The sequence below is a fragment of the Mirounga leonina genome, unplaced genomic scaffold (assembly GCF_011800145.1).
Source record: "Mirounga leonina isolate KUSES-001 unplaced genomic scaffold, KU_Mleo_1.0 Mir_94, whole genome shotgun sequence".
NCBI lineage: Eukaryota > Metazoa > Chordata > Mammalia > Carnivora > Phocidae > Mirounga > Mirounga leonina.
Genome location: NW_023270855.1, coordinates 47,591,743 through 47,615,264, shown reverse-complemented (window position 1 = coordinate 47,615,264; position 23,522 = coordinate 47,591,743). Strand labels below are relative to the sequence as shown.

Genomic DNA, 23,522 nt, shown 5'->3' with positions numbered 1-23,522 from the left:
GTGGGAAGACACAGACAGAGAGATGGAGAGAGACACAGACAGAGACACAAAGACACTCATCAGAAAGGAGACAGAGGGAGAAGATGATGAGTCAAAGATTTGCCAGAAAGAGGGGGGTAACGCAGGGAGCCCCTGGGGCAGAGCAGGAGATGGGATGGAGTCCTGACTTCCAATACCTGGAGGCAGGACCAGAGGGGAGGAGAAGGGAGGACAGGCGCCCCCCCACCCCACCTCGCCCCTACTCTGCACCCACACGCAAGCCCTCTCTGTGCTCCGCAGCACAGACAGGGAAATTGAGGCTGGCCCATGGTCCACCAGGGTCCTGCTGAGCCAGCGCTGTGCCCGCACACCCACCAGGGACCTGTGTCACCAGGTTAAAAATGGAAACGGGTCGGGCTTTTTCTTTCCTTTTTTTTTTCCTTTGAGAAAATCCTAGGCCCAAATAAGGCGAGGGCTGTGGGGCGGCCGGTGAGCTGGCCAAGTCCTCCTGAGCAAGCGAGTGGTGGCTGGCCCGGCAGCCTGGGCTTGGGCCTCCTCCAGGTCTCGCCCGGCAGCGGGGCGGTGCGCCTGGGAGCCTATAAGGGCCTCGCCCCCGCCTGGCTGCTCACTCGGCCCCGGCCCGCAGCGCAGCCCCCTCCACAGAGTCCTCTGTGCCCGCGCCCCACCGCTCAGCCATGGAGGCCATCAAGAAGAAGATGCAGATGCTGAAGCTGGACAAGGAGAACGCCATTGACCGGGCGGAGCAGGCCGAGTCGGATAAGAAAGCCGCTGAGGAGAAGTGCAAGCAGGTGAGGTGCCCAGTGCCCTCTGTGGGGTGCTCCTGGCCGGGAGGCCAGGCTCTGGGACCCAAGGCGGGAGTTTCAGCAACCTCAGTGCCTGGAGTCAGGGCAAGGGACAGGGGGTGATGGCTGAGAGTGAGGGGACCATTGTCTTTCCAGGGTCCCTGAGCTGGGAGAGAGAGGTGACTATACCCCAGCAGGGCCAGGGTGAGCAAAGCGAGAGAGAGAGAGAGAGAGAGAGAGAGAGCATGCGCGCTTGGGCAAGGGAGGGGTGTTTGTGTGCACTGGATGTGTGTGCAAGCTGGAGTGTGTGTAGGGGTGTTGGGATGAGGGGATGAGCGTGGGGGGTGTGTACTAGATGGGGTGGTTGGTGGATACCGTGTGTGAGAGTGTATTTGTGTGTTTGGGCATTTCTGTGTGCGCACAGGTGGGGTGTGTGTGTGTGTGTGTGTGTGTGTGTATTAGTGTCCAGGTGAGGGTGGCGGCGCCCGGCTACGTGTGCACGTGTGTGCGTGTGCACACGCGTGTGTGTAGTGGTGAGGGTGGCGGTGCCGAGCTGTGTGTGAGGGTCACCCTGTACCCGTGCCAGGACACACCCAGGTGGGACTGTGCAGGAAGGGTGGCCGAGTGTGGGTGTGGCCGGGGCAGCTGGGTGAGAGTCAGGCCTGGGGCAGCTGGAGATTTGGGGGTGAACCTGAGGATCTCAGTGCATCTCTGCATGTCTCAGGTTCGCCCGCCGTCCCTGCTGGGAGCCCAGAGGGGAGCGGTGGGGGTGCCAGTGGCAGGCAGAGGCCTTGGACCTGGAGCTCTGGAGACAAGTTTCGCAGAAGGCTCCGGCACCAGGGTACACCAGGGGGCTAATGCAGCTGGTGGGCAGAGGCCCAGGCTGGGCAGTCCCAAGGCCATGCTTTGGAGCAGAGCAGAAGTCAGCTGTCTGGGTCTGGGTGGCCAGATCAGCCAGTGGGAGGAGGGAAGGGGGTGCTGCTCTCTCCGTAGCACCCTGCCCCCCACAGGACTCAGCCGCACCGCTGGGGTTGACCACCCAGCCCTCAGAAGCATCAGGGTCTCAGATAAGCCCCGGGAGCTGCCCAGGACAGCAACACTCCGTGCCGAGCCCTGCTCAGCCCATACACCAGGCCAGCTTGGAAGGTAAAAAGGACAGGCTCTGAGCTCAGACTGGCTCTGTCCACGCTGGGTCACTGAGCGCCATGGAACAAAGGCCTGTGCCTCAGTGGCCCCAGGTTTGAGATAGGAAAGTGACACCATGGAAGGATTAGAGGTGACTGCAGGTGGAGCCCTTGTCCTGGTGCCTGGCACGGAGTAAGCACTCAATAAATGCAGGATTATTTCCTGCCCTGCCCTACGCCCTACTTCCTCTGTGGGCCTCCCCATCCCCCAGTATCCCGGGGCTTCCCTAAGAACCTGTGACACATTCTCAGAGGCCAGCCCCACCCCAGCACTCCCTGCCACATTCCCTTCCTCCTTCCTCCCTGGCAAACACAGACACCCATCTTGTGCTGGGTGCCAGGCACTGGCTGATCTGGCCACCCAGACCCAGACAGCTGACTTCTGCTCTGCTCCAAAGCATGGCCTTGGGACTGCCCAGCCTGGGCCTCTGCCCACCAGCTGCATTAGCCCCCTGGTGTACCCTGGTGCCGGAGCCTTCTGCGAAACTTGTCTCCAGAGCTCCAGGTCCAAGGCCTCTGCCTGCCACTGGCACCCCCACCGCTCCCCTCTGGGCTCCCAGCAGGGACGGCGGGCGAACCTGAGACATGCAGAGATGCACTGAGATCCTCAGGTTCACCCCCAAATCTCCAATTTTATTGCCTGAAGGTCAAGATCAGGCCCTGTGGAGCTGCCCACTTCCATCCATTATTTAGCCCTTGCCATGAGAGGCTCGGCTAGGGATTCAGAGCAAAGCAAGTTTATGGCTCTAATTTTCACTAAGGTGTGAGTGACTGATACAGCATACTCTCCCAAGGCGACACACATTCAAAAGGGAAGGCTTCTCAAAGCCTTCAGCCATCGGTATGGCCAAAAAGGCAGGGACAGGTTTTCTGGCCTCCAGCTGGATATTCATTCTGTTCTTGGTTTTCCATGAAGCCACCCACTGGGTGGACTTGTACTTGAATCCAGGCTGGATCTTCTTCTAACTTTGACTCAGGACACATTGCTGCCCCTTTCTGAACCCTTAGTGTTCTTATCTGTGACATGGGGGCACGGGCCCCCCTCCTAATGGCCAGGTGTGGAACCCAAGATTCCAGAGGCCCAAAGCAGAGGCCACATTCTTAAGGGGCCGATGGCCTGTCCCACCTAGGAACGGAGGCAGGAGGCAATGAGGGACTTGACTTACCTGGAGTGCCTTACACTTCATGAGGCCAGAGTGTGGGTCCCGGGACCAGCCTGCCCCTTGGGGACCTTGCAGCAAAGTCTCAGTTCTAGGCCCTGTTTGTCCAGTGTGGGAACAGGATCGGGAGGCCCTGCCCTCCCAGCTTCCTGCCCACTCCCCTCCCAGGGCAGTGATATCCGCCACAACTGGACTTTGACCCCACATCCTGCCTCAGCCCTGTCCTAAGGCCCCATTTACAGGGACTAAGGTGTGCATTCCCTGACCTTCCCAGTCGTTTTACAGCAGGGAAACTGAGGCCCAGAGAAGGAAGTGACTTGTCAGAGACCATACAGAGCCAGGGCAAGGCTACCCTCCTCAGCAAGGTGTCATACACCAGCACACACTTTGTGCTTAGAAATTGGGCAGAGGGAAAGGAACCCGATTTGTGTCAGTCTTACTGATTTTTCCTACCTGGCTCCAACCACTGAAGCGTTGGGTGTGTCATTGATTCATTCTGCAAACCTCCCCTGGACTTCCTTGGTGAGGACCGGGCCTAGCCCCATGCTGAGTGATGCTGGGGCTTGGCTCAGGGTGACCTCAGCCCGGCCCTACTCCAGAGGAGTCAGGCTTGGAGAGACAGAGCCAGACATGGAGAGGGCTGGGCTGGAGGCGGGGACAGGGACTGGGAGGGCCCAAGGGGGTGGTGAGGCTCTGCCCGGGGCAGCAGGGTGGGCTTCCCAAGGGGAGGGGTACTGGTGCTGGGTGTGGAAGGTCAGTGGGAAGCGGGTGGGCAGTGGGCATGCATAACCTAGAAGTCAACCGAACCAGCTTTGGAATCAGTCTGATGAGGGTTCAAACCCCCTATCTTTATGGCCCGGGGCAAGTCCCTTCCTCCTGCGAGGACTCAGTTTACCCTTCTGACATGCAGCTTCAGTGAGACAGTACGTGTCGTGTGCCTGGCACTTTCTAAATGCTTCATAGCCCCCGACCCCAGTCCCGACCAATTGTTGTCCAAACCTTGCTGGAAGATGTCATGAAAAACCTAACCATCTTCACACCTGGATGAGCCCAAAGCTGCAGAACTTGCTCTCACTCTGTCATGTTAAGAGAGCGCTGTGCTGGGCATATAGTTGGCACCTAGTAAATGCTGCACCCCACAGATCCTTCCAGAAGGAAGTCAGGTGAATGCTGGGTCACGCTGACCTGTCTTCCAGGAAACTGGATCATTTTCTCAGTCAAGGCAGAAGTTTCACAGCAGCTGCTGGGGCACCCAGAGACCACCACGACAAGGCTTCCATTTTGCAGATGAGAAGACTGAAGCCACAAAAGGGGACAGGGGTCACACAGCTGGGATTTGGAGCCAGGCATCTAGGCTTATTGCCCGAAGGTCAAGATCAGGCCCTGTGGAGCCTGCCATAGGCCTGAGCTGCTGTCACCCTCCTCCTCCTCTGAGCCCCACCCCCTCCCCATTCCCTAGCTCAGCAGTAGGACACTCGGTGGCCTTGAAGATGGGACAGGAGACCTTTTAAGAATTTGCACGGGGGACGGGGGGGTGGCGTACAGTTGGTTAAGCGTCAGACTCTTGGTTTTGGCTCAGGTTGTGTTCTCAGGGTCCTGAGATCGAGCCCCATGTCGGGCTCTGCACTCAGTGTGGAATCTGCTTTGAATTCTCTCTCCTTCTCCCTCTACCCCTCCCGCTTGTGCGCGCGCTCTCTCTCTCTCAAATAAATAAATAGATCTTAAAAAAAAAAAAAGAATTCGCACAGACATGCGCGCGCACACACACACACACACACACAAAGCATCTGGCACATTTTACACATCATCTCAGGGGTGAGTGTGTAACCCAGATCAGACTCAGAGCTTGACCTAGAAGCCACATCAGCTCTAATAACATACCTTCTTCCGGATGTTAAAGAAAAGAAGGAAGTCAGAAAGGGACGTAGGAAAGCAGGCCTGGCATAAGGGCCTGTTCAGAAGTGGGTTCAAACCCTGTGCTGGGTGACCTGGAGAAAGTCACTCCACCTCTCTGGGCTTCCTACTGGGAAGAGGAAGCAGGAGGATGAAGCAGGGCCCAGGGAGGGCTCCTTGCCCACCCTGGGAACACGGACTGGACCACAGCGTCAAACTACCAGAGACAGAAGTCAGATCAAAGCATGAGCTGGACTGACCAGAGGACCAGAGTTCAGGACAGGGGAGGGAGGTGCAGCCTGGAGGTGACAGAGAAGGCTTCCTGAACTGACTCTTGACTGGTGTGGTGGAGCGCAATGGAGATGGACCAGGTGAAGGGGTTTGTGGTTTGTATCCCATAGATCTGAGCTTTTCAAGCTGGGAGGGCCAAGAGAGGGGCAAGGCTCCCAGGATAAACAAAGAGAACTGAAAACTTGGGAACGTGGGGGACATTTTTATTAAAATGAACATAAGCCAGATGTGCAGTAATTTTAAAGATTTAACCTTAGCCTTCAAAGAAAGTGGTCTTTGAGGGGTATCTCTCTTCTAGCCAAGCCCCCCAAGTACAGGAATAGGGTGGGCCTTCAGAGTATTTCATTTTTTGAGAGAGAGAGAGAGCATGGGGCGGGGGTGGGGGCAAGGGACAGAGGTACAGGGAGAGAGAGAATCTTAAGCAGGCTCTATACCCAGCACCAGCCGAACTAGGGGCTCAATCTCACCATCCTGAGGTCATGACCTGAGCCAAAATCAAGAATCTGAGGCTTAACCTACTGAGCCCCCCCAGGTGCCCCAACCTTTCAGAGTATTTTGTGGGAAAGTCGGAGACCCAATCTCTTGGGCAATGGGGAGCCAGGGCAGTTTTAGGCAGGAGGAGGGCAAACATACATTTAGAAAGTTTTTCTAGCTGCCAGTGCAGGAGGCAGGACTAGAGAGGGACAGCCTGGGGTTTGGGGGAGATCTGGGCCCAGAGGATGAGACTCCTATTTCTGCTTAACTCGGGATCACCAGCAGTCCGCACCCCTGAAACTGGGATGCAAGACTGAACGTGTGTTTCTGGGAAGTGTGTCGGGACTTGTTTCCCAAAAGCTGTAATCGATTCTGAAAGAGTATCCAGGACCCCCCCAAAGATAAGCACACACAGCTGGTCCCACGAGATGGGAAGAAGGTGCAAATCATATTAACAGGTAGCATTTGAGTGGTGCACGGTATCGTTATCCCTGTTTTGCAGGTGAGGCAACTGAGGCCCGGAGAGACAGAGGACTCTTGTGAACGTGGGAGACGCCACTCCGCCACGGGTACGTGGTCCCCAGGCTGACAGGTCCCCCCATCTGTCCCCAGGTGGAAGAGGAGCTGACACACCTCCAGAAGAAGCTGAAGGGGACGGAGGACGAGCTGGATAAATACTCCGAGAATCTGAAAGACGCCCAGGAGAAGCTGGAGCTGACGGAGAAGAAAGCCTCCGACGTACGTGCGCAGTAATGGGGGCGCCCGCGGCTGGGCCAGGCGGGAGCCCCGGGGCCGGGCAGGCGGGAGCCCCGGGGCCGGGCGGGGGGGCGGGCAGCGCCGGAGGAAGAGGAGGAGGAAGAGGAGAAGGCGGTGCCTCCCGGCGCTTTCTCCAAATAAGTCCCGAAAAGGGGCACTTTCCAGCAGCTGTGGCCAGCGGTGCCGACGTCAGGCCCTCCCCCAGCGGTGCTGACGTCGGCGGCCGGGCCCGGTGACCTCATCGCCCCGACGGCGGCCGGGCCGGGGGCGGGGAGAGGCGGGGGCGGCCCCGGCGCAAGCAAAGGCTCGGGGGCCGGGGCGCGGCTGGTGCAGCTTTCGCCGGAGCCGAGCCGAGCCGAGTGCCCGCCGCTGCCCGCCGCCCGCTGCGTGCGCCTCCGCGCCTCCGCGCCATGGCCGGCCTCAACTCCCTGGAGGCGGTGAAACGCAAGATCCAGGCCCTGCAGCAGCAGGCGGACGAGGCGGAGGACCGCGCGCAGGGCCTGCAGCGGGAGCTGGACGGCGAGCGGGAGCGGCGCGAGAAAGTGAGAGCCCGCGCCCTGGCCCCGCGCCCCGGCATCCCCCGGCCCAGGGCGCGCTCCTTTCTCCCCTTCTCCCCGCGCCGCCCGCTTCCCGCGCTCCCCGCCCGCCCTCGGCGGCCGCTACCCGCTTCTCCACCCACCCCCCGCGCCCCTTGTTAGCCCGCCTTCGCGCCCTCTGGCCTGGCGGCTCCCGGATCGCGGACCCGCAGCCCCCTCCCCCGGGCGGGCTGCTGAGACCCCCCTTTCTCCGCGGTCATCCTCCTTCCCCAGCCTGGGACGGGGGAGGGGGCGCCGCATCCGGATCGGGCGTGGCCGGCCGAGCGGGTAATGGGGGGATGGGGCCGAGGAGGACGCACGATCCTGGAGTGGGGAGGAGGTTGTGGGGGGCGCCGCACTGCCATCTGACTCTGGGCTGGCGCCGGGGTGCTGGGCGGGGGGTGGGGTGGGGGCCGGCCACTGGACCTTGGAGCGGGAAGTGAGAGTGGAAACATTGAGCTTCCATTGTCTGGGGTTGGACTAGCCAACTCGGACTCTGGGGGCGGGGGGGGGGGGGCGTCGCACTTTCTCCCCTCTTACGCGGCTTCCCGGCTCCAGCTGAACTTTCCCAGCTGTTCCCAGGGGCGCGGCGGCGACGTGTCCGCCCCTGGCGGGGGGCGGAAGTTCAGCCCGGAGCCGCCGGCCTTGCCCTCCCCAGCTGGTCCCTTCGGGAGCGACCGGCGAGCGACGGCCGCGGGACCCCGCCTTTCTCCAAAAGAACTTAGGAATGTTAGCTCAGGGCCCTCGACCCAAGGTGGTTCGGTGTGCCTCCGCTCCATGCTGCGGGGCCTGAGACATATAATGGGGCCGACGGAGGAGGGCCCTCTTCGCCCTCCCTCAGTCCTCGGACTGCCCCTCGAGGCAGGACAGATGGTGGCAACCCCTGGGGCTGGGGAGAGATCCGGATTCTAACGCCATCTCCTACCACTTGGTACTTAACCCCCTAGCAGCGTGTCTCCCCATCTGTAAAGCAGCCGTGACCATAATGCAGATCCCCTAGGATAGCTGGGAGGGTCCGGGGAGTAAGGGCACATAGTAGGTGCTCAGTTCCTGGGCTGTTTTTCCTCCCCTCCCAGTCACCTCAGAAGAGCTCACAGTCTGATGGGTGTGAGGGGTACAAATAAGGCTGGATAGCATTGCAGAGGGGTTCAGTGTTGTGTTGTGGGAGCAGGACAGGGGAGCAACCCCCCCACCCCCGTGGGGTAGGCTTCAAAATGGAAGTCGAGCAGTCATTATTATAGAATAAGAGTTTGCTGGGAGAAGAGCCCTAGGTGTGCAAGAAAGTTGGAGAGGGTGGAAGCCCAGGGCCTGGGAAAGCTGGAGTGTTGAGGCTGAGGGTGGGGACCCCAGAAATGGAAAAGATGCCCAAGGTGTTGACAAGTCTGGAGAAGAGCCCCACACTGTCCCAGTGTTGGCCTGAGTGGAAGCATTTAGTCTTCCACTAGGGTTGCTCTGGCGTGAAGAGGCCTCAGAAACCTGGTGCAAGCCTCAAACGGTAGCTGGTTTGGCCTCTTTCACACAAGGAACCGGCAGAACCCTCCCTCTGATCTCATCCCAAGTCATCTCGCTGGAGGACAATTACTTCTGCTTAAATATGGCCCTCAGCTTCGAGCCAAGACTTAGGAGTAGGACCATCCAGTTGGGAGGAAAGATGTTTTTGGAAAGTTGTGGATTTCTTAAAAAGTTTGCTTTTCAAAGCATTCTCCTCTTGGTCAGGATGGGGAAGTCTGAAGAAAGTGCTCGGTGAAAGGAACTGAGCCCTGGGTGGGGGGGCGGGGAAACCTTTCTCAAGTCTCTTGTGGAGAAAGCCAAGAGCCGGCGTGTGGCAGACTTCTGGGTCTGCCTCCCGACAGCTGGTTTCGTTTAGATTTTTGTGTGATTAACCGACATCTTCCTGTTCCTTTGCCACATGTATCTAGCAAGCCTCTTTTACCTTATAAGGGAAATCCTTTGTAGAGTGTAGAAGCTTTGATTGCAGGAAGGGGTGGAGCCCAAAATGACTAGCAGTGACTAGCAGTTTTTCAAAAATACATATATATGTATGCACGTCTATAGTCGTGTATATAAGCGTTCTTTCAATTCCAGACAGTTGAAAATGTGCCAAAAGCATGGTTATCAGGATTCAGAATTCCCCACAGAAGGAAAGTCCACTTTCGTTTTTTAAAGACAACTCATGAATAAAGCACCTTTGTATGATCTTAAAACTCAATACCTTGACTGCTAATGGGGATGGGGTTACTTTGGGGGGGGGGGTGATGAAAATGTTCCAGAATTAGGTCATGGTGTTGGTTGTGCAGTTTTGCTAATGTACTAACTATTGGGGGGGGGGGATCCATTCCTGCCCCTGTTGCTGAAGGAGTTAAAATTCACGTTATTAAAAAGAATAAAAGGCACCCACTCATTAGAAGGAGTGGGTGAGTTTCTTAAAATAGTTCATCGGTGGTTTTAATGTAGTCTCCAAATTGGTGTTTCAGAGGAAGTTGCGATCAGAAACACCTGTGGGAGTTTTCCCTCCATCTGCTGCTAAGACTCTGGAGCTGAGCAGTTTCCTGAGTCTCTGTTTTTCAGCATCTCTGGCCTCATTCTTCTACTCCATTTTTTTGCTGTATAAATTCAGGGGGTTGGGGGGAGGGGAGGAAGCAGTTTCCTACTAATTTTTATGGCCTTCCCCAATTCAGAGATTGACTTGATAGGAAGAAGCCAGTGTAGCTTTATACGTCTTCCCTCGGTTGAGTCAAATTTCACCAACTCTTCAGTATTTCTCAAAGCCTCCACAAGACTCAGCAGGGTACAGACTCAGCCAGGGAAGAGCCATGGGCTGGGTTTCCTGAGGCCAGTTCTGTTGACACTGGACAGAACCACTGCCCCTAGCTGGACCTTTCCATTTCCCCATCATAAAATACCGGAGGATTAAATGAGGTGAAATCCTGGGGCTTCCCGCATGCCAGGTGCAATGCCACACCCTCAGTTACAGTCTTCACGGTGCTGGGGCTGGGATGGGGAGGCCCAGAGCAGTGAAGCAACCTGCCCGGTGCCACGCGGCTACAAATTGGCAAAACAGGGATTCTGACCGAGTGCTTTTTGAGCCCAAAGTTCCTGCTTTCATGTACACCGCCATATTGCCTTCCTTGTAGGTGCAAATACCTTGAAAAGCCAGTGTCACCATTCAGACATCCCTTCCGTGCCTGTAACCACGTTTCCTTTCCTTTCCTCACTTAGATATTTTTGTCCCATCCTCTCTGGGCCAGACTTAGTTCAGGGCTGTGTTCTGACAGGTGCTGCCCCCGCTTCCCCACGTTGTGCGGCCAACATTTAACTGAGGCTTCCATACTCTTACATTTATCTTACCATTGAGGTGACTGGGAGCAGAGCTTTCTATATGCCAGGGTGAGCCAGGGCACTGGTGGCCTTACCCTCTAGGAATCCCAGAGAGGCCAGCACTGTCTTCTCCCAGCATGTGGTGTGCTTGGCACTCGACCGTGTTGACTTGACTGCCTGTCCTGTACTGGGATACACACCTTTCTCATTGAGTGGTGGATGTTCTCGGACGTTTTCGGGGGAAGAACATATGGAAAATTCACATTCTCCAGATGAGAGTGTGAATTCCTTACTGCCTGCATTCCCGGGTGGGCTCTGTCGGGCAGGGGGAGAGAGGGAAGTGTGTTAATGGAAGGAAGAATGCCATGAGAGTTGGGGATGCTGGGCTGGCCTTTCACGTCTTAAGCCGGCTGCACCTCTGACCTCCCCAGGCCGAAGGGGATGTGGCAGCTCTCAATCGACGCATCCAGCTTGTGGAGGAGGAGCTGGACAGGGCTCAGGAGCGACTGGCCACAGCCCTGCAGAAGCTGGAGGAGGCAGAAAAGGCTGCCGATGAGAGCGAGAGGTAAGGATGACCTGGCGGCATCAGCGTGTGCTTCTCAGAAGTGGGGGTGGTGCTGTGCGGCTGACCTCCCAGAGCCGGGGTGCGACTGAAGGAGAACTCCCAACTGGCAGAGAAAAATGTAAAAATGGGTAGATGTAAGCCTGTGAGTATGACTTGTCACTGGCCACCAGTTTGCAGAAGGCTGCTTTGCAGGTTCTCTGAGAGCCACTCTGCATCTCGCTGGTGTTCTCACGATACCAAGTTCCTGGGGGATGGGAGAGGAGGATGGGAGATGAAAACTTGGAATGGACCATTTGCACAGACGATTGTTAAGCCTGCTCGTCAGTGACAACTGTATGTCAGGGACACGTGCAAACCAGCACCATTAACAGACTTGAAACTGACAGCGCTCCTCACCTCGGTGGCATGCACTCCGCATTTGGGCCTCCAGCAGGATGCTCCGTCCTCCGGCACAGGAAAATTCATGCTTTGGCGCAGGCTCTGGAGGACTGAGGTCAGATTGTGTCATTCACAGAAGCAGCTGTCTCTGTGTGGTGGTAAATGGGCTCCTTGTGCGGTGATGGTGTGGGCCAGGCCAGTGGTCATTGTGTATCTACCCCACGATCACACCAGGACGCTTGTTTCACCCGTCCGCCATGGTTTCCTGGTATGAAGTCCTCCAAAGGATTAATTTCTGATTGTGCTGTTGTGAGATTAAAAACCAACCCTGGAGATGGACTTCGCCTGTTGCCCCTTCGGGAAATTTCTTCCGGTGCAGTGTAGAACAGCCTGTGCCATGGGGGGGCCACAGCCCAGCAGAGGCTCTGCTTCAGCCACCAGGAAGTGTGAGGGACCCAGTCACAAGTTGCTCATGGCTGTGCCTGGATTCGCTGCTGCCCATGTTCACGGGCAGACCGGGCTGGCCAGACGTCCCGTCTCACCTCCAGGACCTCGCCAAACCCAGAGAGCCTGGGAAGGCCCCTCACTTCTTTGTGTCATATCACCGGAGGCCTTTGGCGACGCCCTTATTGGGAGACTGCTAGTTTTGGTAGAAAGAATTCTCTACTTGGGAACTGGAGAATCTAGATTCAAGTCCTTCCACAGCCGCTTACTTCACGTTGGGCAAGTCACTTGGATCTCTCCAGTGCTGCGAAGATTTCCCAAGCTTGCTTGGGTGCTGAGGTTAAGGCTTTGTACAGATGTGAAGGGGTCTTGACAGTGAGCTACGAACGCTAGTGACATATTTATTAAACAACAAGACATGTATGGTCCTCCACTCTGGGCAGACATGACACACATCAATACGTTATCCTTGGGAGGTATCTGGTCTTACCTAGGGCGTTCCAAGCAGTGCAGGCCAGGGTGAGCCAGCTGTGCTGTAGATATCCAGTCATTCCCCTCCCTCCCCCCCGGATACTTGTCCTTTCCAAACTAGACCTATCCAGTTCAGCTCCTCCTCACCCCTCACCTTGAGCATACATACCTGTCTCTTACCTGGTCTTCCCATGGCAGTCCCTTTGTCTTTCTGGTTTCTGTTCCCTCCTGTTTCTGAAACCCTCCTGTGGTTCCCTGTGTTCTCTTCTGGAAAGCCTCCCAGGACACATACACAGCTCCGCCCCCAGTGCAGTAGAATTCATCATTCCCACAGCCAGGCTGGCCCCGACCTCCATCACACTGTGGTCACTGTTGGTGTACAAGTACTTGTTACTGGTCAGTGAGAGGCCGTATAGGATGGGAGCATGGGCCCTGGAGCCAGATCACCAGGGTTTGAACCCCAGCTCTGCCACTTACGAGCTACACAACCTTGAGCAAGTTACTTGGCCTCTCTGTGCTTCCATTTCTTCGTCTGTAAAGTGGGGATGGTGTACCTCATAGGGCAGTTGTGAAGTTTGAGGCAAAGGGGAAGTGAATGAGAACCGCTCTACAATTTCCTCTTTGGAGCATGGTTCTTGGAGAGGAGTTTGGATGAGCAGACGTGTGGAGGTGTATGATGAGCCGTAATCGGTGTGTGGAGATAATGACGAGGCTGCTCCTTGCAGAGGAATGAAGGTGATAGAAAACCGGGCCATGAAAGATGAGGAGAAGATGGAGATTCAGGAGATGCAGCTCAAAGAGGCCAAGCACATCGCCGAGGAGGCCGACCGCAAATATGAGGAGGTCAGTGGGGCTGGCGGAGGCCAGCAGCAGGAAGTGGGGAGGAAATGGATCTGTGATAGGGAGGGCCCTGGGGCTGCCTAAAGGAAGCTTTTGGTTAGTTCAGCTGTCCTTCTGCGTCCCCATCTGTTCTTCCAGAGACGGCCACTTGGCTAGGAAACCATATCTTCCACGATGCCAGGAAGGCCTGGGGAATTCTGTGGCACTTGTCTAACTTAGGAGACCAAATGATCAGATCACTTTTATGTCCCGTAGCTGGGTGTTTTGGCTAAAATTGGGAATCATGGGTCTTGAGACCATGAAAGGTCAGTCGCTCTTCTGCTGGCCTCAGTGGTCGGCTTCCCCTCCCGTCTGCCTCATTCCTGGGGCCCACGTCCTCGCGGATGGTCTGGGCAAGGCCTTGCCATCTACAAGGGTCGGGGGGGGGGAGGCATCCTACTAGACATGGTTGTTGGGGTCTCAGTAGATCCTTTCCGTCTGCAGGTGGCTCGTAAATTGGTCATCCTGGAGGGCGAGCTGGAGAGGGCCGAGGAGCGTGCCGAGGTGTCTGAACTGTGAGTGGCAGAGCGGGACCGAGAGGGGGCCCAGCTCGGCTCCTGGGGCCAAGTTGGGGGGAGTTGATCGTGTAGGGAATTGACCCTCTTTAAGGCCTCTGCTCAAGTGGAATGAGCAGCTGGGACTCATAGCTCAGCCCTTCCTCCTTGCCTCCATGGCTGAGAGTCTTTGTTCTTTCTGCCCTGGGAAGCGCTGCCTACATGTTCGCTCTTCCCACAGAGGTGTTGGGAAGTAGACGTGAGACAGACCATAGCAGAGAAGCCCGGAAGTCCCGTTTTCCCAGAGAGGATATCTCAGGAGGCTGCGCCTTCTTAAGAGAACACTTACCTGCGGAAGGCAGGCTTCTCTGTCAGCGTTTCTGCCTTGTTCTTCATGTCATTGTTTGCCTGTGACTCATTCCTGGGTGTTTGTGGGGGGTGGGAGGTGAGAAGCTTGACCACAGTCCCGCAAGCTCCGAACACACAAAAAGCCTCTCCCCCTTGGCCTCGGGTGAGGAATCCAGCTCCGAGGAGCATCCCGTGGTGCTGAGAGAGAGGATCCAGTTTCGCAAATCCATTCAGAGTTTGCCTCCTGGAGTGTCGGGTGCAAACTGATTGTCTCCCAACCTCCTGCGCCCCGTTTCATTCTTACACCTTCCGGAGGCAGCCTCATCAATCATAGATTTCACAAGGCCCTGTTGCCTCACCCTTGGCGAGAGCCCAGGAGTGCTTTACAAACCTTCCTAATACTCCTCGGCCTGCTGTGCCTTTGCCAGACACGATAGGGTTTGGATAAGTGCACGGCACTACAGCTCAGAAAGAAGCCGTTAACATTTTTCCCCCGCATTCCTTCCGGGGGCCCTAGGCAGCGTGGATTCCTCTTTTTGAAAGCTTTCAGGGGAATTGCCTGCTCTAAGGGGGGACAGGACATAAATTTCCTTTGTCTCTGCACAGAAAATGTGGTGACCTGGAAGAAGAGCTCAAGAATGTCACTAACAATCTGAAGTCACTCGAGGCTGCATCTGAAAAGGTTGGTGGTTGGTTTGCGCTGGTGATTTGCTGGACTTACTTTTCTTCCCCATGGTGCATGGGAGTATATGCCCAGGGTGTCGGGGATCTGACCTATATTTGTTAACAGTGGCTTTGGTGCCCAGCAGCAAGGTTTTTCCCCCCCACCAAAAAAGAGAGGTCCAGCAGTTAGAGTTCCTTCTTCAGTGGGGTCTTCGCACCATCTTTTATCTCTGCCTTCGAGGAGGGTGGAGAGGGAATGAGATTTGTACCTGGTCAGGCTCCTCTTAAGGAGATCTGAGCCTAACTGTATACAGAGCCTCACTCTCAGATGAATCCCCTGGATCCTCCATAAAATACACTCTAAAAGATCGAGCAGCAGATAGAAGAGGCGGAATTGGGCTTTTTAGGTTGAAATAGTTCCCAAAGCAGTCATTACCAGAGAGAACCATGTTAGGAACAATGCACACACTCTTCCATAGCCTGCCCTGTGAATTCGCCATCCTCCTCGATTCCTCACTCTCCCCACCTCCTACTGCCCTCCAGTTGCATTGAACATCTAGGTTAGGGGCTTCTCAGCTGTATAGCCCCGCCTACTTCTTTTCCTATCATGATCACATTTGTCATAATTACATGCCTTCCTTGCTCGATGGTAAGTTTTAAGGACAGGGACTGTATCTGTCTTGTTTAGAGCTATGTCATTAGTATTAACAGGGAATCGAGGATATTTGATGAGCGAACGTGGCTTATCACCTGTGCATGCCAAATTAGCTCCTGTGGGCATGGTAAATGCTGTCCTAGGCCAAGGGGTAGATGTTACAGTGATAATATGGCTTCTGCTCTGCAAGGGCTCAGAGCGTAGTTGAGTAGAAGAGACTGACCCAGTAATAAAGTGCTTTGAGACTTCAACAGAGGGACCTTGGAAAGTTGGGGAATGTGTCATGAGGACGTGATGTTTAAAAGGGCTGTAAAGCACAATGGAGGCCAGGAGCTCAAATTCCAGAGTCAGGTTCTGGTCAGTCACGGTGTGGTCACTTCATAGCCATGTGACCCTAAACAAACTACTTAACCTCTCTGATGCTTCTACTCATCTGTAAAATGGGATTGAGGATATCTGGCACCTAGCAAGCAGCTGTAAAGGTTAGCTGATACTAATCTGAGTTGAACCTTGCAAGACAAAAATCCTTTCTGGCAGGTAGTCAATGGGGAAAGGAACATCCCATGCTGCTGGGGGCGGGGGGGCGGGGGTACTAAGGCTGGGAGATTGGAGAGTGCACAGAACGCGTTTGAGAACGATGGTGGGAAGCGGGGTGGGAAACATCAATCAGGCCAACTGTGGAGGGCTCCACGTGGCATCATTTCCGTTCAACCATCTGCTCCATCTTGATCACAGATCCATCTCAAGTTAATCCAGCCCAGGCCTTCAGCTCAGTCCCACCCCAGAGGGCTCCTCTGCCGATTCTCTTGAGTTCTGTGCACATTGCTTCTATCTGGAAAGGTGCTCCCTCCACTTTGCTTCTTAGAAATGTTCATAGTGCTTCATGCACATGCTTTTCTCCAAGGAACAGAGAACCTACATTCTTCTATGCTTTTTTTTTTTTTGCCCCCGCCCTCTTTTTTTTTTTAAGTGCTGTTTTGGTTTCTCCCACAGTATTCTGAAAAGGAGGATAAATATGAAGAAGAAATCAAACTTTTGTCTGACAAACTGAAAGAGGTGAGCGCGATCACACCCAGCTAGTTCAGGTTTCTCTCTCGGCTGGGTCTTGAAGCAATCATAGTGACTCCTTTCTTTTCTTCTAGGCTGAGACCCGTGCAGAATTTGCAGAGAGAACGGTTGCAAAACTGGAAAAGACAATTGATGACCTGGAAGGTACGAAACTACCATCTAATTACGTTTGCTCTGCCTCCCCCTTCGTGACAATCTGCTGACAGTTGGGAGGAGTCTCTGGAGGGGCTGAGTTGGGCTTTGTTCATCCTAGGAAAGTTAAGTACAGAGTGATGGCACATCTGGAGGTCTGGGGCACTGGAACAGGACAGTGCAAGTCAAATGTAGACCTGAGTTGCCATTTTTCCAGAAGTAAAAGCTCTCTGCTTAATTGGCTCCACGTGTGAATACAGAGACCCAAATATGGCTGATTTTGTTTTAAGTCTTTAGAATGTCCTTCAATTTGCTCATTCCTGAGAGACGCCTTGCATTTTTAAAATGCCTTACATTTTCACAGAAGCTCTCTCCCAGAGAACTCAGAGCTTATCACAGTATGAGAAAAATGAAAATACAGAGAATGTAGAGACTGAATAAAGACTCCAGTCTGAAAGTCTTGTGCCCACATATCCCAGAATCTCTTGAAGAGTTCCCACTTAAAAAAAAAAAAAAGAAAAAGAATTCTGTCCTGTGTTCGTCATAAAATAAACTGGGAAATTCTAGCATCTTGGGATTCAAACAAAATCTCCTAAAATTATCTATCTCACCCAGAAAGGGTGCCAAACTTGTTCCTCAGACCATGTGTCCCAGTGTTTGGTTTGGGAGGTGAGGTTTCCATATAAGGGAAAATATCGCATTCCAAAGTATAACCTTTGGACTGGGTGACATCACTGCAAGTCAGAAATAACTTGGGGCGGGAGGTTGGGGGTAGAAGCTGTGTCCATGTCTAGTCCCCCTTTCTTTTAAAGATTCATCATGGCTAATCCCCTGCAGAGCCTCAAGCCACTTAGAAACCACTCCATTGATCTTTTGCTTCCTCATTTGTTTTGCATAGGACACAACTTTCTTCTAGTTCATGCTTTGTTTTCTCACTTTTGTTTTCTTCCTCTCGTTGTTCATCTGTGGCACTCCATTCCGACCCTCACGTTCTGTTCCCTGTACCTCTTTTTCCAAACTCTCTCCCTGGGGACCTCCGCCCTCTAGACGAGCTATATGCTCAGAAGCTCAAGTACAAAGCTATCAGCGAGGAACTGGACCATGCTCTCAACGACATGACCTCTCTGTGAGAGGGAGCTGGGGTGCTGCCCTCTGTCCTAGCAATACCGAAGTTGGCCTCCTCACTGTGGTGCCTGCACTTCCCGTGGGCTTCTAGAAGCTCGTTTCCTGCCTCCTGGTTTGGTCTTTCAAGCCTTCCTCTGCTGTGTCTGTGACTGTGTGACTGAAATAAAGACAGGCGCTCCTCATGCCCAGGCCCTCATTTTCATTTTCTTCCCTTGCCGCTTTTGAGCCGTAGCTGTTGGTTCCCTTGACCATGGCTACAACAGAGTGGGTGGTTCACATGAAGAGCTCATTTCAAAAGGAAAATGATGCCCACGTGATTGTTTCTGCCTATATGGAAACAAAAGCCAATTTGGCAGGAGCTCTCAAATATGTGCTAGCTAAATATCTGCATGCCAATAGCAGTTTTTCCTTAAATAGAAATTGTTTTTGAATGGAGACTTATCCAGCCTCTTAAGCAGCTTGATAGAGTCAGCAGAACTTGCAAAAACCGGCAGGCTTGTGTCTAAAAAGAGGCTCCTCTTGAATGGGGTTTGACCTACGGATTCACAAAGCGGCAATGGCATTCTGGTCTCCTTATTCTTCCTTTTCGCATTTGTTTTCTCTGTGTTACACCCTGAGAATGGTGTCCGGGGTTCCCTGTGTCTTCACTGTTCATGGAACATCTACCCAGCCCTTGGTCCTGGGAGGAAGTTCACCAGTGAGCCTCACCTCTAGCCCCTGCCCTTAGAAAACAACTACACAAGGGATGAAAGCACATCCCATTAGCAGGGAAAGGGGGTGGAAGCTGCTGGAAAGCCAGACAGAGAGAGTTCATTCCCGAGTTCCAAAGTTGCCTGAGATGCTAACGTCTGTCTCCTCATACTTAACTTGAATCAGGAACCTTGCTTTGGTTTGGTGAGAACTCTTAAAGTTAGCCTGTGGGTATTAAGAGATCATGCCTGTAGTGACCGAAAGCTCATAGATTTTTCCATAAGAATCCAAATTTTAAATATTTTATCCACTTTTCCCCTGCACCCCCCCACCACCACCATAAATCATTCCAGAAACACTGCCATTTTGCTGTCCACGCATGTCTTTTAGACTGCCTCTTGAACCTGGGAGCAGCATGAAGATCGCCAATTAGATTAACAATTTTTTTGTCACCATAGCTTATTATTCCTCATCCTATGATTTTATTCAGGTGGGAACTTCTGTCCCAGTTCTTTATGTTCATCCCTCTAAAATCCATCTCCCTTAAACTATTCACACCCTGGGCGCCTGGGTGGCTCAGTTGGTTAAGCGACTGCCTTTGGCTCAGGTCATGATCCTGGAGTTCCGGGATCGAGTCCCGCATCGGGCTCCCTGCTCAGCGGGGGAGTCTGCTCCTCCCTCTCCCGCTCCCCTCTCTTGTGCTCTCTCTCTCTCTCAAATAAATAAAATCTTTTTTTAAAAAAAACAACTTCACACCCTTTCACCCTCAGCCTCTCCCTGGTTTGCTATCATCCACCCTGAACTTTTGCATAAACCACTCCCCTCACACACTGCCATACTTATGACTCTGGAAAGGTTAGACTATGAAGGGGTGGGTGTTTTTTGTTTGCTCACTCTATATATTTGTTCCTGGGATTTTTCCAGATGTATGTGGCCTCCACCCTTTGAAATAACTGCAGCCCTGCTTATCCAGTCATTCTACCTAACTAAGCACCTAAGTGGAACTTCATTTATGGAGAGATTTGGGCTATCAGGATCTACTACCACCCGTGATGGTCTATGGGCCTGTCATACTTCTTGAGGGCAATTGATACATTAAGGGAAAGATTTTTTTTTTTTTTAATCTCAGCTCTAATACAAAGTAGATGCCAGGGAATCCAAGTGGCAAGGTGGAGTATGGTCAGGATTTGTAGTGGGGAAACCTGGGTTTGAATCTCAGCCCTGTGGGACCTTGCACAAGCTGCTTAGCTTTTCTGCAAAACAAAAGTGGTGGCTCCGTCAGTGAGGATTAGGTGAGACCATGGAGAAACTGGCTTACACGGGGTGGGCACTGTCCATCCACATTGGTCAGGCCCAGGTCACTCACTGTTCTTTTCTCTGACAGAATCCGCCCCGATCATAGCAACTTGATGTTTTTAAGTGCCTCCTCAGATGAAAGGGTCAGCAGTTCTAGTTGAAAGACTGCCGTCTTTGCAGTCATTTTTTTTTTCTTTCTGAAAATTTCCAAGCTGATCCTATCACAGTTTATGAGGCATTTGCTTTCCTGCAGTATTTTAATGATTCTTGGCCTAGTCTCTTATCGGCCATCACTCACTGCAAACCAGTTCCATCTTGGTCGCTGTTGTGCCTAGCTCTAAATGGCATCTTACTTTTCCAGGTTTTGAAAATTTATTTTATCACTTAATAACTCACCTGTAGTCTGACTTAGATTTTCAGTCATGCTGCATTTATCTAGGGTTTGACTACATGGCTGTGGACACACAGACACAACAACACAGTTATGCCTGGAATTTCAGTGGCCGTTCCCAAAACCCCCAAAGGAAGAACGGGTTTCAGGATTATGATTTCCTAGCAAAGACTAATTAACTAGCACTAGGGGGGAAATGTGCTGTTTCCCATATCTAGGACTAAAGTCTTATGTTTGCAGCACTTCCTAAGTTCTGAAGCGCCTCTTGTTTGTTCCTTATGGTAATCCCCATGCCCCATATTGCTGTTGTTATCCTTGACAGATGGGGAAACTGAGATTTAACAAGGTTAAATGGCGTATTTCAGTGGCACAACTGGGGTTTAAGTCCAGGTGTTCTAACTCTAGATTGCCAGATTTAACAAATGAAAACAGGACACCCAGTTAAATTTGAGTTTCAGATAGGCAGTGAGTAATTTTTTGGCATAAGTATATCTCATGCAACATTTGGGATATACCTGTCCTAAAAAAGTATTTGTTGTTTACTTGAAATTCAAATTTAATTGAAGACTCTGTATTTTATCTTGCAGCCCTGACTCCCATATTTGATACTTGATCTCTATTATTCCATGGTATTCTGCTATAATTAAAATGTAAAGTACCTTCTCTGCTATGACTTTCACCCTGACTGTAGAGTTTAGAAACTTTTTTCTCCTTAACAAAGATGCTTATTAATTTATTTTTCCCCCACTCTTAATCCTCACCAGAAAAACTTGCCCAGGCCAAAGAAGAGAATGTGGGCTTACATCAGACACTGGATCAGACACTAAACGAACTTAACTGTATATAACCAAAACAGAAGAGTCTTGTTCCAACAGAAACTCCAGAGCTCCGTGTCTTTCTCTTCTCTTGTAAGAAGTTTCTTTTGCTATTGAATCTTCGCTTTGCTGGAAATGTCAAGCAAATTATGAATATATGACCAAATATTTTGTATCAGAGAAGCTTTGAGCACCAGTTAAATCTAATTCCTTCCTTTTTTCAAATGGCACCAGCTTTTTCAGCTCTATTTTTATCCTTAAGTTGCATTAATTCATAAGGTAGGCAGGGTATTTCACAGTGAGCATACTCTCTTAAGACTGAGGGCATTTGGTTCCTGGGAGAATAGACAACCCTACACTTTTCAAAAACAACTCCAGTATCTAGTCATGGGTCAACTTAAAAGGCCGAAGAATATATACCTTCTGGGCCACTGTTGGTCACACGACAGGTAGCCAGGGACCATCACATTAAAATATGGGTAGGGATTTTCCATTGAGAGCAAAAATTAAAAAAAAAAAAGCCAAGGGGAGGGGGCTGGCTTTGTGGGAAGTCGTAAACCATAGACAGAATAACCTAATCATCTTGGCTCTTTCCCACGCTCCACCATGCAGAACAAACATCCTCTGAGCAGTCGGCTTGAGAATGCTTGGGAAATAATCATAATAATCACCCCGATATTTTCTGGATAGATCCTTGATGTTACGCTCTTCTACATGTTCCTTTCATTCTAAAATTGTTCTCTGAGGAGCAGATAGCTTATTCCAATAATGACCAGGAATGAATGTGGTAGAATTCAGTCTTATTCAGAGAAGTCCTATCACGAAGACCACTAGCCATCAATAACTGAGCAGTTGTTAAGAAATATTGGGCAGAAGGGGCCTCTCTGCCAGCAAAGTAGAGATAAAGTAATCAGCCTAGCTTCATCTCCTTTATACTTCAGGGAATGGCAAACTGAAGATTTACTTGTGTAGGACTTTAATTCCTCTTTAGGACCAAGTTAATAAAAGACCAAGAAACTCCTGATTAAACTGGATATGGAGTATTTTGTAGGCAGGGCTGCACATTTTGGCTTTGTTATATTTCTGCTTTCTTGGTTAACATCTCAGAGCTAAACATTCCACATTCCCCAGCAGTGTGGGGGCCAACTCAAGTTTACAATTCTGACAAAATCACCCTGCTTCTAGCTTATCCAAATCCTCTGCCCCTCACTCCTATTTATTAAGCATCACACTACCCAGAAGGGACACTAGCAAACTGCAATTGAATAAAACCCACACTTTTCATTTAGATTCTTGCAACTGTATCATATGTAATAGTATCACTTTTTCTACATTTTCGTCAAATAAATTTTTACATAAACTATAATTTGTGTGAACTTCAGAATGTGTTGGAAGGTACTCTGGTTCAGTGAACGCTGATTGGATGGGAGGGAAAGATAACTGTGCCAAGATCATTAACAAATGTTACTTGCTTTATACCATGACTTCCTGTGAGGATTATGATCTCTATATTCAGGTGAGAGCATTCTGCCTCTAATTCAAAAGCTCCTGTCCTTTGTTATACCCAGTCCTGCCTGAGCCAGGCTGTGAAGAATAACTAGGATTTTAATAGATGAACAGGGAAAATGGTCTCTGTTGCTTGAGTCAGGAAAGCACAAGGCACTGCATATATAAAGGAAGGAAGTAGGAAAGCTGGAAGGTAAGCTGTGTCCACACTGATGAGAGCCTGAACTTAATTTGCTCAGGAGGGGAGAGCTGCTGAAGAGTAATCAACAAAGAAACACATTAGGAAAATCCACTTAGTCATTTTCAGGAAGGACTAGAATGGGAATAGACTAGAGGCAGTAAGGCCAGTTAGGAGGATGCTTCCATTATCCCAGGTAGTGCTTGCCATGGAATGAAAAGAAGTGATGTGGAGGAAGTAATCTTAAGACAGCTGACCAGCTGGTAGGTAACTTAAAGAAGAAACTGTCAAAGATGACTGCAGTTTCACTACCTGAATTGCTCTGATATCTGCCTCAAGATCTGATCTTGGGGAAGTGGGGTAGGGAATCAAAAAGAGAAATGAAAGCCTTTAAAACATTAATGTGGTATGCAAACATTTTGTCACCAAGTACAATTAAGAACATTTCCTTCATATTAATTCAACATTTAGCTGATGCTGTGAGCTTGTTTAGATGGTAGATGCAGGGAATATCAATGACTAAAGTATAAGGGCCCTACCATTACTAGACTGAAGCTCCTTCTCTCCCTCCTGCCTACCCCCTTGGGCTGCAATCTAATCTCAGGATACTGTTAGTCAATCTCGTGCCTCTGCACTTAACAGAAGTGTTCAGTGTTTATTAAACTGATCTCAGATCTCTGGGGTTCCCAATCCCATGAAGTGTATGTGGAACACAGGGCGAGCTTAGGGCCAGATTGTGAAGCCCTGATCCTGACAGACCCTGCATGGGTACTGGATAAGTGTTTGAGGGTGAGTACACTGCAGAGTGAAATCTAGATTAGAGAACAGAATAATCAGGAAGACCAGTGGAGAGAAGAACAAGGTTCAACTATCCGGAACCAAGATGTGAGCGGATCAAATAGCTGTGTCAAGGATGACTTCGGTTTCACTCAGAAGGTAATTCGGGCCAGGCTAGTTTGAGTGGAAGTTAGCACGTTCAGTTGCGGACATG

The 23,522-nt window shown here is 51.7% G+C and overlaps 1 protein-coding gene across 4 annotated transcripts; it reads left to right on the top strand.

Moving 5' to 3' along the window:
* The first annotated feature begins 650 nt into the window (after positions 1 to 650).
* On the top strand, positions 651 to 22,213 carry TPM4 (tropomyosin 4). 4 transcript variants are annotated; one of them, XM_034998513.1, is made up of 9 exons: positions 651 to 788; positions 6,397 to 6,522; positions 10,865 to 10,998; positions 13,017 to 13,134; positions 13,615 to 13,685; positions 14,619 to 14,694; positions 16,324 to 16,386; positions 16,473 to 16,542; positions 17,578 to 17,746. In XM_034998513.1, the coding sequence occupies exons 1-9, from the start codon at positions 675 to 677 to the stop codon at positions 17,658 to 17,660; spliced, it is 855 nt and encodes a 284-aa protein (XP_034854404.1). In that variant the 5' UTR covers positions 651 to 674; the 3' UTR covers positions 17,661 to 17,746. The 4 variants fall into 4 exon arrangements, with proteins under 4 accessions (XP_034854404.1, XP_034854403.1, XP_034854402.1 ...); XM_034998512.1 differs by lacking the exon at positions 17,578 to 17,746 and adding an exon at positions 20,797 to 22,213 and having other exon boundaries at positions 660 to 788; XM_034998511.1 differs by lacking the exons at positions 651 to 788; positions 6,397 to 6,522; positions 17,578 to 17,746 and adding exons at positions 6,783 to 7,082; positions 20,797 to 22,213.
* The last annotated feature ends 1,309 nt before the right edge of the window (positions 22,214 to 23,522 follow it).

Coding starts and splice junctions, on each gene's coding strand:
- TPM4 (XM_034998512.1), top strand. CDS start 675: ATGGAGGCCATCAAGAAGAAGATGCAGATGCTGAAGCTGGACAAGGAG. Junction 13,135..13,614: donor CCGACCGCAAATATGAGGAG/GTCAGTGGGGCT, acceptor TTCCGTCTGCAG/GTGGCTCGTAAATTGGTCAT. Junction 16,543..20,796: donor GACAATTGATGACCTGGAAG/GTACGAAACTAC, acceptor AATCCTCACCAG/AAAAACTTGCCCAGGCCAAA.